The 16,774-nt window shown below is 36.1% G+C and overlaps 1 protein-coding gene across 1 annotated transcript in view; it reads left to right on the top strand.

Moving 5' to 3' along the window:
• Positions 1-341: 341 nt before the first annotated feature.
• Positions 342-16,774, top strand: part of LOC121368068 (protein Wnt-2b-A-like) — a 47,529-nt gene continuing 31,096 nt past the window's right edge. Inside the window, exons 1-2 of the mRNA XM_041492597.1 lie at positions 342-906; positions 9,251-9,486. Coding sequence (XP_041348531.1) covers positions 827-906; positions 9,251-9,486 — 316 coding nt within the window. The 5' untranslated portion in view covers positions 342-826. The remainder of the gene's footprint in view (positions 907-9,250; positions 9,487-16,774) is intronic.

Below are 16,774 nucleotides of genomic sequence, written 5' to 3'. Positions count from 1 at the left end.
CTTTTTTTTTTTTTTTTTTTTTTTTGCTATCACTCTCACTCGCTCTCTCTTTCTTTTATTTAAAAATGACAATCCATGGTACCAAAATAGTTTACCCCCGGGCAACAATCGCTTGCTTTCACATGATTTGTTCATTTGTTTATCCAAGCACTTGAAAAGTTTCTAGTGGCTATTATACTTCCAAAACTCATTCAGACCTTGGTTAAAGTAATACGATTGGCGGTTAAAGAAGTAGGACTTTCTATTGTGAGTAACGGGAGAAGAGATCACGCCTCGAGACTGGGGGCAGACGATCGCGAAATTTGTGGACCGACGATCGCAAAACTGTGGCCAAACGATTTCCTGAAACTGAAAAACCAGAAAAGCCTTACACATACATGGAGCGTTCATACCTTGCTACTGGTTCATCTCCGTGATCAATCGAGGATTACGCCCAATCACGGGGATGTCACGTCACCTTATTTTCTAACTAATTTGCCAGAACAATTCCCTCTGGAAACATCGACGTTTCTTTTTGTTTGTTTTTTTGTTTTTGGATGACTTAGTCGTAATCTTGGAAATACCCACAGATAATATTCACATTAAAACACTTGTTTGCGAAGGATTTTGTTCTGCTGACCAGAAAATTCCTAGTGTTGAATTCTGAATTATCAACGGAGATTGCTACCCAGAAATAAGATTTGTTCTGGTTTGATTGTGGTGGCGTTATTTAAGAAAATCGAAATGGAATCTGTGTGATAGGGGAGAGACGGAGGGATGTCTGGTGCTGGTGTGGATTTTTGGATGTATCAGTGGCGGGGTAGTTGGTGTCCATGGCGCTAAGAGCATGGCCAGCTTCCACTGGGTACCCGGTCTCATCACTTTGTTCTTCTCCATTTGGATAGCTCGAGTCGGAGCTACTTGGTGGTAAGTCCTAAACATTGGATTTTCACATTTTTGTGTTTCATTCTATTTTGTGTTTTATATGTATTGCTACCAAAATTAATCCCAGGCGCAATGGGGTTTAAATAATCAACTATCTCTTGACTGTATCATAAATGTCTACATATTATCAAAAAGCACCTTTGATTTCTATACAAAACTTTAAAATAAATATTACCTTGGTGTATGTATTGTATTATACTTTCTCCCACAGCTCCTTACACTGTGGTTTTACATAATTATATAAATAATATTTTCATATACTAGTACTTACCTTCTGTGACACCCAATAGCTGATATGTATTTTTGTGCTGGGTGTCGTTAAACTTACAGTTATTCAATCGAGTATGGTATGGTATGGTATGGTATGGTATGGTATGGTATAGTATGTTTCTGTTTATAATTATGTTTGTATATATCCCACCCTCAAAATGTATAGATGTATGAATATTTATATATTGTATCTATGTCGGATTTGATTATTGCATACATAGATATTAACGTACTGGCGCAGATGATAATTAAATTGTCTTTCGTCGTTACTTGGACTCGAACCTGTGGCACTGACTCGCCCGGGCCTTGCAGGCATTCTCGGCTATCGAGTCATTCTTACTGGTTGGGTGGATGGATTCATGTGTAGATGGATGTCGATGGGCGGATGGATGGATGTCGATGGACGGATGGATGGATGTCGATGGACGGATGGATGGATGTTCATGGACGGATGGATGGATGTCGATGGGCGGATGGATGGATACATGTGGGTGGATATGAATGTTTATTGTCAAATTGTTCAACTGCAGATTTCACAATGCACTGATATTTATAAACACACTAGTTGGTGGTTTTTGTGTGAAACACCGCTTCCATATATAAGTATAAGATTAAAAGTGTTTTAGTTTTTTTTGTGTTTAAAAATAATTTCACGAAAACTCTAGTTCTGTTTGTGTGTCGGTTACGCAACTTTAAATTGACGCTAAACCTGTATGTTCAAAAATTAAAAGTTAGAAACTTCAAATATTAAAAAAAAATTGATGGTTTTTTATTTTATTTTATTTTTTATTAAAAATGTCCGAAACTTACTTTTGGACAAATAGAATATCAGCACAGTACAGAATCGCAGTAAAAGTGTGTTAGATTTGGGTAGCTCACCAGTTCCGCAAATACTGTTCACGTAACGAAATAAATGGTAACAACTGAAAAGCAAAATCACCTGAAAGTACTTATGAAATATTATGCCCTGCAATTGTGAAATTCCAGCCAATGCTACGCTTTAGATAGTTAAAGTTTGTTTTGTTTAACGCCACCACTAGACCACATTGATTTAATATGCATCGGCTACTGGATGCCAAATATTTGGTAATTCTGACATATAGTCTTAAAGAGGAAACCCGCTACAATTTCCACTAGGTCAGGTCATAGGTTTTCATGTGCACATTCAGAGCAAGTTGTCGTAGCACACTTTTCATTAGTAGCAAGGCACATTTTATATGCATCATCCTACAGACAGGATACCACATACAACGGCCTTTGTTACATCAGTCGTGATACGCATTATATAGTGGCATTTACCTGCACATAAAATTATATTGTTACATACTGCTATTAAAATGTTGAAGGGAATATTCAGCATATAATAATAAATCATCTTATGTAATTATGTAGTACAATATATGTGTACACAAATGATCAGATCAGACCAGAACTGTTTTAACGTGCTTACATAACCCAATATTTTCAAGCACGCCTATCGCGGGCTTAATCTCTGACTTCGGGACAGTAGAAAAATTATCAAGTTATGTAACGCAAATTTATATCAGGATATTATTACGTTTTCATAAAACAAAATTAAAATACCTGTACTTGAATATTTTGAAATTTTTCGAAACTTTGAAGAGGTCCTTATTCCCTACCAGACCAGTCCCAAACCAGAAAATTCGTGATATACATGTCGTTGTTAGATCAAAACCAGGGAAATGCATCATATTTCGACACTGGAAAGATACTCATTTGAAGAAAAATCGCATATATATATATATATATATATATATATATATATATATATATATATATATATACACACACACACACACACACACACACACACACACACACACACATACATACATACATACATATACATATATGACCCCCCCCCCCCCCCCACACACACACACACACCTGTTCACATATGACTGCGGAGAATCAGATGTGTTACCAATAACCGATAACGAATACCATTATTTATTTACCCACATACAAGTATTTGAATCATTCGGGCATACACACAGACAGTGGCGTATCGAAAGGGGTGGGTGCACGAGGAAAATGCCCCCCCCCCCCCCCAATCAGACTTCTTTTTTTACTGTATTAATTTTATAAAATCATACATATATATACATAATTAGTGCCCCCCCCCCACCCCCCCACCCCGTGCATATAAGTACAATTTTATTGCATTGTATAGTTGCCTTCTTTAACGATTTGACAATTACTATACCTTTTTCTAATTCAATTTTTATAGGCAATTTACAAATTGAACAGATAAGGGAAATACTCCGCCCATCCATATATTCATGCATGCAAGCATCGACCATTCGTCTATGGCATAGTATGTATGGTTGAGATTGATCTTGAATAGTATACAAACATATTATATATATTTACTTTCTTGAAAGATGAATAAGATCAATGAGATCTTAAAAAGAAAGAAATTATAGAAAGTCGAGATACGTTTTCCGAACTGGCGATATTTCTCATAAAAGTATGCTTATTAGCATATTCGTATATTTTGTTATTAATAAGTTTATACATGAATTTATACAATTTGTTTGAGGAACTGCTGCCAAGGTTCCCACTGATCATCAAAGTCTTTATAAAGGCAATTTTTATAAAATATATATTTTTCAATCTATATTTTATCAATAATGAATTTTAGGATTGCGTTTTTATTTAATCTAATCTTTTATAATTTCGTTCTATATATATAATACTTAATATTAATAATCAACCAATTAATAAAACAATGATTTTTTTGTTATAATACCAAATAAAACCATGTTTTTATCCAACTGAAAATGTTCACCTTTTTTTAATGCCCATTCTTCTACTGCTTTCCATAGGACTGTAACTTTAGAGCACTCATAAAATAAGTGTTCCGGTGTTTCTGGCATAAGATGGCAAAAATCGCAAATATTAGAATCAACATATTTTATTTTATTTAAAAATATATTTGTAGCTGTTATCCTGTGTAAAATTTTATACTGAAACCATAATAAAGATAGGTCTTTAATAGTTTTGAATGGTAGAGCATAATACTTTCCCCATACACGTGAAGTGAAGTCAAACCCCAATACTGAATATCTTTTTTGAGACGTAGAAACTATTGTAGTGCGATTTAATATTGCGTAGTATATTTGCTTACTTAGATTTATATCTTTTAAAAATAGTTTTATTTTAAACGGAAGAATCGGGTTGCAAACAGTGTTAAAACTTTGGTTGTTTGATTTTGTTGTTTTACAAATATATAATTTAATGGTTCTGATTAAAGAAGCATATTCTACAAAATTGGATTGTACTTGATAATGTCCCATTTTCGTCTATTAGATATTGAATAAATACTATGCCTTTTTGCAAATATTTCATATAAATAAAAGGTTTGCCGAGGTTTTTTGTTAATTTTGCTATTGTACCAAATCTTTAGGCTCATTAAATCTTCATTAATATCAGGCGTTTCTTTCTTTTGAATGGTAAGCCAGCTTTGTAACACATCTTTCCAAAAATTATTTTTAATTTTTGTTATTTTTAGCTGAATATAATAATCTCCATACTTAATCATATTTGCTGTCGTTAAACCCGTTACAGCTTGGAAAAGATGTGTCCATTTCGAGTTTGATATTAGAAGTCGTCTTAACCAAGTAGCTTTTAACGCAGTTGTACAATTTCCAATGTTTAGCATTTTGATGCCTCCATTTACATAGTCTTGATTATTGATTATTGATTATACGCTCAGAAATACATTTTATGTATCTATATATAACATAAAAGTATATAAAACAAACAAATAATCCCAAACCATTTGATTTAATATTGTGTATACCATTACGTTGAGTTTACATTGGTATTGAGTACTACACAGTCTTGTTAGGTTTTATTTTGATATTGAGTATTACAATAACATTGTCACATCATCTAGTGTTGACAAGTTTTCACGACACCACTAGAGCACATTTATTAATTAATCATCGGCTATTCGATGTCAAACATTTGGTAATTCTGACATGTAGTCATCAGAGGAAACCCGCTACATTTTTTTCTTAATGCAGAAAGGGATCTTTTATGTGCACTTTTCCCCACAAACAAGAAAACACATATTACGGCCTTTCACCAGCAGTAGTGCACTGGATGGAAGGATAAAAAAAATTCCAATCAGCTGAATGGATCCATCGAGGTGGTTCGATCCTGCGACGCAAGCACCTCAAGCGAGCACTCGACCGACTGAGTTAAATCCCGTCCTAGTACTGACAAATGCGTATTCCTCGATTACTTTGTCTAGACTTGATACTGATACTGGATATAACAAAAACACATAATGTTATATTTATATTGATACGGAGTATTGCACCATAATCACATTTTATTTTGTTAGCACTGATATTCATGGCCGTTGCTAACGCTTGTCATCAAGTGTTTGGATGGTGTTGGGGAAGGGGGAACATTGGTCATAAAATAGGTATTTTATGTTTGTTTGTTTGTTTTTGTTCTTGGTGTTGTTGTTTTTTAATCCGTGGCGCTACTATTGCATAGTGACATGCTAATATATACCGACCAACACTACTATTAATTTAGTTTTATTTAATCTATTTCAGATTATCCAATTTGAATCGCATTAGACTATTACCGTTATCGGTGTCTTTCAAAACCTTTTATGGTAAAAGTTGGGAGGATATATCTCCTAAAAACGATGGATCGCAATTTGGAGTCTATATATTCTACAAACGATTGATCAAAATCTGGAGGCTATATCTCATAAAAACGATGCATCCAAATCTGGAGACTATATCTCGTAAAACGATACATCAAAATCTGGAGACTATATCTCCTAAAAACGAGGCATCAAAATCTGGCTATAATAGCTCCTAAACACGATGGATCGTTGAGCAAAATGATGGCAGCTGATGCTATTCCATGTTTTGAACGTGTGCATAAGTCTCCATCTCTTTGGTGAAACTCGTTTTAGACTTTGACAGCTGTGGTGATAGTACTCATAACGGATACCACCGGTGGGGCAGGATATGCTCAACTTTCGCGAACACTGTTTTGATAGTGATTCATGAGTACTTATCATCACATCTGTATTTATTCCAATGAGCTCTGTGTTTTAGATGAAGTGCGAGACTCGGCAGCTATGGTGGCAGTACTCATGACGGGTGCCTCTCGATGGGCAGGATGCGCTCATCTTTTGCGAACACCTAATTACTGATTTGATAGTGATTCAAGACAACTCTACTTATTCCAGTGAGCTCTGTCCGGATCTAGTTTTCATTTAGTAAACTAGTCTGGAACTAGTCTGGGAGTGGCAGTCCTCTTTGAGCGGATTTATTTTTCAGTAAATAATCTCCTCGGGAGTGTCTATCCTATAGACAGGGATTCATGGAAGCAACCACTATTTTGTCAAATACCCATTAGACACTGTATTGTGCAGAGAGACGGTTTTGATCATGGATTACGGTTTGTCGTTCAGATTTGTGAACAGTGTATGCCTATTTTGACAGTCTATTTAACAAATTAATTGTATCATGGTTAGTGTTTTTTTGGGTGGGTTGTTTTTCTTTTGTTATTCAGTATAAAATGTGTGCGTGCGTGTATGTGTGTGTGTGTGTGTGTGTGTGTGTGGTTACATGTGCCTTTGATATACGTATCTATGGTTATGTTGGTGGTCGTGGTGCCTGTTAGCTACGCCGCTAATATTACACAATGAAAGGCTAAAGCTGCTTTTAGCTGGTGATGATGGTGGTGGTGGGTCATCTAGCTACGGCGTTGGTGGAACAACAGTCACATTGTGTACCGCCTATTGTGTAAAGCACTGGTGGTGAATGCAGTATCTAACGCTGATAGTGAGTTCTGTAAAATGCAGCATGTACTGTTTGTACTGATAAATAAGAGATATTAATAGTACTCAGGTGACGACCCGCGGAGATACGTTATACTGACGCCACGATCACAACAGCTTCGAATGCATACCAGTTATTATACAATGGCAATAGTACCAGTAGTCCAAGAGAATGTGACTCAATTAAAAAAAGAAAGAAAAAAAAAAGAATAATTTTTTTCGCAATCTTTATTCTTTAAAATCCTGGACCACCCCTTGAATAATTAATATTATGAACACTCCTCTTTCAGTTAATGCGAGTTCACCTGATAACACATAACAGTTACAGATCCAGACGTCAAAATACACCAGACATGGTATCCTTGTCACACTTGCCAGACCCATATCTGGTGTGTGTTGGGTTGTTGTTGTTTGTTGTTGTTTTTGGGGGGTTTTTTTGTGTGTTGTTTTTTTTTTTTGGGGGGGGGGGGGGGGGGTTGTTTGTTTGTTGTTGTTGTTGTTTTTGTTCGTTTGTTTTTGTTTGTTTGTTTGGGATTTTGGGGTGTTTTTTTTAGGGGGTCTAAGTAGTGTTAAGATATGATCTCTAGCCTGGGCTACGTTGAGCCAGATAAAGCTGGAAAAAAAAAGACATTCATTAGACTGGTTAATACACTTCATTTTAAACAAAATTACCACCTTGAGAACCAATAAAAACAAACACTTAGGGTCGCTCGCTGTCACTGAACGCAGAGTTGCTTTTGGCATCGATGCTTAAGTGAATGTGACAAGAACGAGAACCAGTCAAATCTTAGGGGTGATCACGACAACCTGTTGTATTGAACGCAGATTGTTACCACCGATGCGGTAGAATATGTTAACATTTCGCAAATACACGGTTTTAACAATGGCCCTCATGCGTTTCAGAATCTACACTGGACACCCTCTAGTACTTCATGGAAATTATTGACAGGTATATCGTGATAACATTCTTGTTTAAATTATAGGGATAAATCACGGGATGGGACTCTTCGTAGCTTCTGATATAGTCTTTTTCCCCATCAGACACAATAATGGTCATCAAACTGCCCAGTTCGGTTGCCATATTGTCATTAAAACGTTGTAAGAAATTGTGGATTCTAAATTGCATTCCAGTGAATTATTTTTTACACACTTAAACATCCTTTACAAAAGTGCGTTATTTTATCCATTACTAATATAGACATTTTGTTTTGGGGTGCCCAACCATGTTGGCATCAAGGACGACGAAAAAGTAGATTCATCTGCCAAATTTGTTTTAAACATAATCTAACCGGTGTATCTTTTCAACTTTGCAAGATGATTGGAATTGTGTAGTCTTGGAAAAGTGGCAATCCTCCTATAATTTAAGCGGTAAAAGTAGGATGAAGTTGTTTTCAGGTTGACTTGGCAATTAATTTGGTCTTAGTTTTCTTTTCGTTTTTTTTTCACTGGATGGTATGGTTTTGACGACCGGGTTTTCATGGTGTCCTCCCATTTTGCCTACAACCCACTTTGCCTACACTCAGTTTGCCTACAACCCAGTTTGCCTACTCTCAGTATGAAAAGATGCCACCCCCAGTTAAAAGTGGAGCATTCCATGTATGGTCCCTATGTATAAAAATAACATGACAAAATAGTACGACAAACACATATTTTATTTTGAAAACGATTAACATTACACAACGAAAACAATTAAACTATAACATGACCTCACAAATAGTAAACAAATATTTTGTACAAAGTTTAACTTTAATCCTATTTCACTTTGATCACATTAAAGATCACAGTATGGGAACATTGGACTAATACTAATCACCATAAAGAGCATGAAATCACCTTTGCGCAACTAAGCCCCACTTACATTACTTATGTTCATTATAATCTTAATTGTTTATGTAATACAATATTTTTATATTGGTTTGAGACACAAAATAATAGGGATTGTCCGCATACTGGGTTGTAGGCAAAATGGGTGTAGGCAAAGTGGGTTGTAGGCAGAATGGGAGGGAACCGTTTTCATCCAGGAGCAGCCAATCGTATGTCATTAAATCGTTTCTGTCACTATACATGTATGTACAAGACAAAGTCCAGAAGATAAATATACAAAACTGTGTTATGACATAAAAAAAATCAATGTCAACATATACACACGTCCATTCTTTTAAGAAGAAATATTAAAGATAAAGATATAACATTCATTCATTTATTTTTTCATTTCAGGTTTATCAGTCAGCTTCCACTGCACGCGTTTGGTGCGCATGTGCTGTGTGACAACATCCCGGGACTTGTGGGTAAACAGAGACGGCTGTGTCGCGTGCACCCTGACGTCATGGTCAGTCTCGGTAAAGGGGCCCGACTTGGGGTGGAGGAGTGTCAGTACCAGTTCCGGGCTCAGCGCTGGAACTGCAGCACCCTCGAGAGAGATGCGTCCGTGTTCGGGAAAGTGATGCTTAAAGGTACGTTTTCTTCATTCCTCCCTCTTGTTTTTCATCCACTGTTAAAGGTTCGTGTGCAGAGGTTGGGTTTCGGGGCTGGAAATCTTTTCCTGCTCAAGCAAATTTTCTTCTTTTCGATACATTTTCCGTTGATGTAGGTCTCGACTCCCGCCCCCCCCCCAAATTTAAAATTTTTTTTTTTTCGCTCGCTACAATCTTGACCCCGCCCTGCTAAAATTCGTGCATACTCGTCTGTGTTACTTCTGAGTATTTGAAATGTTTCTATTTCTTAACTGATTGAATTATTATTATTAGTAGTAGTAGTAGTAGTATTAGTATTACTTATTATTATTGTTTATTATTTATTATTATTATTATTATTATTATTAATAATGCATTTTTACTGTTATAGCAGCTCAAAGTATTATTAATTATAGCAAGCAATCAAGCAAATATTAATAATAATTAATGTATATATATATATATATATTACTCAAAAGAATTTAAGGGTCAGACGATATTTTCGACATTATTTTCTGAATGTCAATTATATTAGCTAGACCATAATGTCACGCATGGTATTGTTCCATTTTGACGAAAGTGGGTCTAAGCAACCCATAAATGAATTAAAATCCACTGTCATTGACACTGTCAACTAGTTCTAATGGCGAAAACATGCTTACATTTGCACGTAAATTAGGGCGAAAACGAAAGGTCTGCTAAGTGGCCATAACTTGCTTTTTCACAAAGCGCTTCATTTGCACGCTTTGCACGTGTATTCCATGTTCCCAATGCTGAATTTTCGTATAATTGGAGCTTGCGTTTGTGTACGGTGCACACTCCAAATTCGACAATGGTACGACTTCAACTGACTATCGAAGATCGAGGAAGGGCTATTGCTTGGCTTCAGAATGGCAATACGCAAAGAAATGTTGCTCTGAGACTTGGTGTCAGTCAGAGTGTCGTTGGCCGACTGTGGCAACGGTACCAAGCAACGAATTCTGTTCGAAATCGTCCACGTTCGGGAAGACTCCGAAGCACTACAAATAGAGGGGACCGCTACATCACCAATATGACTCTAAACAACGCACAACCACTGCACGCCGATTACGTGACAATCTGCGGACTGCGACTGGAATTCGAGTGTCTGATCAAACCATACGCAATCGTCTGAGAGCCAATAATCTACGCTGCCGTCGCCAGGCTGTTCGACCACCACTCCTACCACGTCACAGAACGGCCAGACGTCACTGGTGCACGCTTCAAATGCGGTGGCAACGTGTTCAGTGGGGTCGAGTGATATTCACTGATGAGTCCAGGTTTAGTCTCCAGTTCAACGACGGTCGGGTTCGTGTCTACAGACGTCCTGGGGAGCGCTTCGCTGACGTTTACGTTAGACAACGTCACCGTTTCGGTGGTGGCAGCGTCATGGTGTGGGGCGGCATCTCTATCCACCACAGGACCCCCCTCTATGTGGTGGATGGCAATCTGAATGGAATCCGCTATCTGAATGAGATTATCCGGCCGTTGGTTCTCCCAGGCCTTCAGCAGATTGGCGGCGGGGCAGTTCTGCAGGATGACAATGCCAGACCCCACCGCGCCAGGGTGGTAACGGACTTTCTCAGACAACAAGGTATCGCCAGGATGGATTGGCCAGCATATTCGCCTGACTTGGCCCCAATAGAGAAAGGCCTGGGACGAATTAGGCAGGAGAGTTCGTGATAACCAGGCCATCCGGCCAACCTTCATGATCTGGGTCAACTTCTTATGGCAGAGTGGCAGGCCATTCCCCAAGAGTTCTTCAGACGTCTGATCAACAGCATGAGGCAACGATGTGTCGAGTGTATTCGCGCCAGGGGTGGATTCACACACTATTAAACGAATGTTCTAATGTGTAAAATCCATGTTTGACAACCTTCAACTTTGACAGCATGTCATGTAACTTTCTTGTATACAGTGGCGTTTATTTGTGTTTTTTTGTAAATATGGAACAATAAATAAAAAAAATTGTGTAGTTTACATCATCAATCTAATACACTCTGAAACTTATTTGGTTATAAATTTTTGACCCTTAAATTCTTTTGAGTAGTATATATATATATATATATATATATATATATATATATATATATATATATATTATGGAAAACATCAATACAAGCAATTAATAACTTTTCCTGATTCAGCTCAAAGTATTATTAATTATAGCAAGCAACTCAGAATATTAATAATAATTAATGTATATATATATATATATATATATATATATATATTATGGAAAACATCAATACAAGCAATTAATAACTTTTTCTGATTGAACACTAACAACTATCGTAAACAGTTATTATATTATTTTTCAAACATTGCAGAAAGTGGTAAAAAAATGAGATTCATGCAGTTTTAATTCACATGATACCATTTGGACAAATCTAAGTATTTATAACAAAAGTGAATTTACAGACTGGCAATTTAACATCATGTTTGAGTTTCATTCATTATCTAATTTCTTGCAAGAATGAAATTTTTCCCCCTGAAAGGGCAAGAATCAGCATGATAATACCAAGAAACAGATACATTAATCAGCAACAATCAATCTCTCTCTCTCTCTCTCTCTCTCTCTCTCTCTCTCTCTCTCTCTCTCTCTCTCTCTCAGGCGAGTGATGAGGGGCTTTAAATAAGTCTGCTTACATCATTTTCAATATACCTCAATCAAGTTAATTCTTCATTTATTTCTTTATTGATTTGTTAATTTTAATGTTAATGTTATATTTTATATAAAAAAGTACAACTCTAAAACCGTCTTCATGGCAACAGCAAACACTACATACTATGCAATATAAGTAAGTGTGTTTTGTGTCACTTTGATATGTGTACCCAAAGATCTCGCTGTTTGAGTCACTGTCCACAAACGTCATTCCCCCGATTTGAGAGAGAGAGAGAGAGAGAGAGAGAGAGAGAGAGAGAGAGAGAGAGAGAGAGAGAGAGACAAAACTGATACACGTTTGACTAGACTTCTACAATCTTATCTACAGTTTGGTTACTTTGAACATCTGTTCACTTCATTCTAATATCAGTTTTCATAGCCATGCCACTTAATAGCTATATTCGTAATTCAGTATTTGATAAAGTTGACAAGATTTTATCTAGCCTGTTTACAATGTTTAAATAAATGATACACGAATAGTGCATATGAATGATGTCTGGGGGGTTTTCAGTATCCAACTTTTTAAACTTGAATAACTATAAACGCAGGATTACTCAACAGTAAAAATGTACACCAATTTGTTGTAATTGTTTTTAAATTGGTAATTAATTTTAATTTTACGCATAGCATATAGGGGGCAGGAACTTACGAGCTGTGATACTTAAATAAGATGGTAAGCCAAATTACCACCGTGTTTAGTACGTAAAGTAGATGTTTAATTTTCTAACTGATATTATTAAAGGGACATTCCTGAGTTTGTTGCATTGTAAGATGTTTCCGACTAATAAAATATTTCTACGATTAAACTTACATATTAAATATATTTTCTTGTTTAGAATATCAGTGTCTGTATATATGTGTTTTTGGCCGTCTTAATATTTGTAAGAAGCCCAAACTGGATTTTGTCTTCAAATATTTTCTTACGTACGAAAAAATAACATTTTAGGAAATAAAATGAAATTTAACCGAGTAAAAATATTAGAACAACCAGAAACACGTTTAGTATACAGCCCCTAATATTTTATGCAGAAAAATGTATTTAATATGTAATTACAATCGTTAAAAAGGCTCTGTTGATAATTGCAGCAAACTCAGGAATGTCCCTTTAAATTTCAATTTGATATATATCATATGGGGGTGGGGATCTTACGAGTTATGGTAGAACAAGACGGAGAACCAAACATTCTATACCATGTCTAAATGAGAGAACCCTCAATTTGAATATACCGAATGTATTAGGAGTCGAGTATTATGGAAAAGTTAATATACACAGGCACACGCACACAAAAACACACAGTGATCATGGCATGGGCGTCTTTATTGTATTTATATATTGAGAGTTGGGCTAGAGTGTGCTCAGTGTCGAAAACTGTCAATTTTGAAATTTTCGACGACTAAACTACACATTCGTTAAAAACATTCGTTCATTCATTCATTCATTCATTCATTCTAAACTACACATATCTATTTTTATCTGATGCCACAGACCGTTAGTTTGATTATGTTTAGAGTTCAGTCATAACATTAAACTTGTATATATATATATATATATATATATATATATATATATATATATATATATATATATTTCCGACTAGAACAGATGATGCCAGAAGAAACGCGGCACCCCTATGCAAAACACAGAGTAAGCTGGTTTCAGATAGGAGTGTCGGGTTTCTAGCTGTAGCGTTTGTGCTAGTCACTGACGTGTAAGTTGAATATTATGAGTAAACTCAGAAAGGATCAAAGGAAAGATTTGTAGGAACAGATTTAGAAAAATGTATGTATTTTGGATACTGTACTTGGCGGTCGTTTGGTTATCAAAAATTGGCAATCTGTTACGTAGAGGATTCAAGTGCGAAACTATTACCATAGGCGTACGGGCTCCCATTTTCGTAGGGGGCCAGGCTGGTTTTTGCCCGAATTAAACGTAAATACCCGAATCTAGATAACAACATTTATTCATATTAGCATTACTACCAAACAGCTATATAGGGATTCAAACGAACTACTACGTATTTTAACAAGGATTATAACTATAATGATGGCAATACATGGTAACAAAAAAGTCCTAGGATACCACATTTTGCCCGAATATCTCTATAATTCTTGCCTGAATTTGACGTTTTGCTCCAGCACCCCCACTAGTCTCGTACGCTTATGAATATTACAATAGATACAAAACATATTGGTGGCAGTAAACTGTCGGGGGGACTAGGAATAATCAACAGTAAACATGTAGTATTATTCATTGTATACATGAGAAAATAAGAAGAAGCAATGTAGCAATGTAATCTGCAGCTTCGAAAAAGTTTTCAAACCGACACTGCCATCGCAGACGGAAAACAGCCTTTTATATATATATATATAGGCGGGAGCCCAAGAAGTACCCGCTTCACATTAATATAGCTTGTTCAGCGGCGAGACCCCGGAGTGATTTGTTTGTGCAATCGAACATTTATCTTGGCGTAGACTCAGAATCCAAATCTGTGGAGTGTTTGTGTTATGGCGCTCAGTAAATGTGGCGTGACTGCCTAGACATTCGCCCTATTTTCAAGTTTAGTCATTTGTTTAGTCTCTGGTTATTTCGGTCGTTATAGTTCTGTCTTTTTAAATTTAAATATATAAGCTTAAAAAGATAATTATTTGTATGATAATGTATACTTTTTTTGTATAGTATAGTCATTTTTTAAATCTCTGAATCTTTCGTTTGTTACTTTATAAAACTATTAACATTTCAGTTTTATAGTTCTGGCTTCTGCGCCCTCCCCCTTCCTCTTTTTTAATATAAGTTTAAATAAATGTAATTATTTATATTAATGTATACTGTATAGCATATTCATTTGTTTAGTTTTAATTCTTTCGTTAGTTATTTTATAAAAGTATTAATATTTCAGTTGTTATAGTTCGGGCATGTTATAAATACAATCTTAAATAAATAAACATATTTATTTGTATACTATAAAAACTGTATGGAGTCATTTGGTTAATGCCCGATTTTCACGTTTTGTTATTGTATAGAAGTATTAACATTTTAGTTTTTTTTTTATAGTTTTGGTTCTTAATTTGAATACATGCTTAAATAAATAAAATTGTATTGTTATAATATACTATGAAATACCATTAATATGCCATAGAATAATTACGGGCTTTTGATGATTATTGTTTGTTTTGGTTGATGGGTGGAGATGGACTTAATTGTAAAATCTAAGTCACGATAATCCTGGAATTAATTATATAGCCCATGTTGTATACGCACGGATCCTTTTTATGCATTAGGGACATTTTATTTCTTAACTAGTTAGCAGCAATAGGACAAAGTTTATGATGCCAGTTCTGTGTATTCCAATATAAACATGCAGTGCAGAAAGACGTATACAAGTAATTCAGTTTATCATGCACAGACATTGTTATAAGACTGAACACACTCTGGAACAGCTTCTAGGGTGTCCTCCCATAAGACAGACGTCCCATAACGCAGACGCGTTAAAACAACACAACACCCATTACTAATTACCTGCCGTTTACCTTGAATAATACATGTAGTAAATAATGGAATAGTCGGATACAATTAAATACAAAACACATAACAAAATTATATAAATTAGATTTATTTATACACATACATATACCCGGGATACACATTTTAACAGAACTGAATGGGCGTTTTCTGTTCAAGGGTTAGTTGCGCCTTCAATCTCACGATTCTATTTTCATTCTGCTTATACACTCTCTTTCTTGGTGGTGGGGCAGCTCCAAAGTTTATCTGTCTCAATTTAGCATGTTCGGAGGTCTCTATTCCTTTGATTAATTCTACAAATCGGTATATGTTTGGATGATGAACTTGGATTGAACGATTCATTCTGGAATGAAATCCCTCCAGATTATTATTTGTTCTTGGGCCAGTGGTCAGATGATGGTTCCATACAATCAAAGGGAATCTGGAGTCATCGTCTACCCATGTTAAAACAACATAATCATTAAATGCCTCCGCCTGTGGAACATCAGGTCCGTCATTCATGGCTTCTAACCATGCATCCTGTACTTGTGCAATGGGCAAAAGTGGTAGTCCAGCAGCCCTCCGAATCCATGTCTGTACAGCTGGATCTTCTTTGTACAAAACAGCAAGACCCAGTTCTTGAGTTTTCCTCCAAATGGCCTGTGTAAAGTGAAAAAAGCACCCTTTTACTTCAGCTTGCGGAAACTCCGTCTCAACTGCCTGGATTGCAGCCATCTCAAAATCAGTCTGAACTTTACTTGGAGCAAGGGGTTGGTTTTAATAATTGTTGAACTTCATTTTTCAACAAACTGAACAGTCTAATGTATGTTATCCTCTGTTTATCGGGAAGAAGAGCAAACACAAGGGGATACATAGTGGTTCCGTCCATAGCATGGATGATGTATAATTGGTTCCACAATGCTGGACAAGAAGAGAAAGTTCCGTCCATAAAAATGGATTCTGCAGCCTGTAGAGCTACGATTTGCTCATCTGTAGAGAACACAAGCATGTTATCTTCATTTCCATCGCTAAATAACAGGTAGCGTCTTCCGTCATTTGTCTGTGTCCATGGTTCTTCTAGGATGACATCGGCTATAGTCTGTGGT

Source organism: Gigantopelta aegis, chromosome 3 (assembly GCF_016097555.1).
Source record: "Gigantopelta aegis isolate Gae_Host chromosome 3, Gae_host_genome, whole genome shotgun sequence".
In the NCBI taxonomy this organism is placed as follows: domain Eukaryota; kingdom Metazoa; phylum Mollusca; class Gastropoda; order Neomphalida; family Peltospiridae; genus Gigantopelta; species Gigantopelta aegis.
This window is presented reverse-complemented; position numbering and strand designations above follow the sequence as displayed.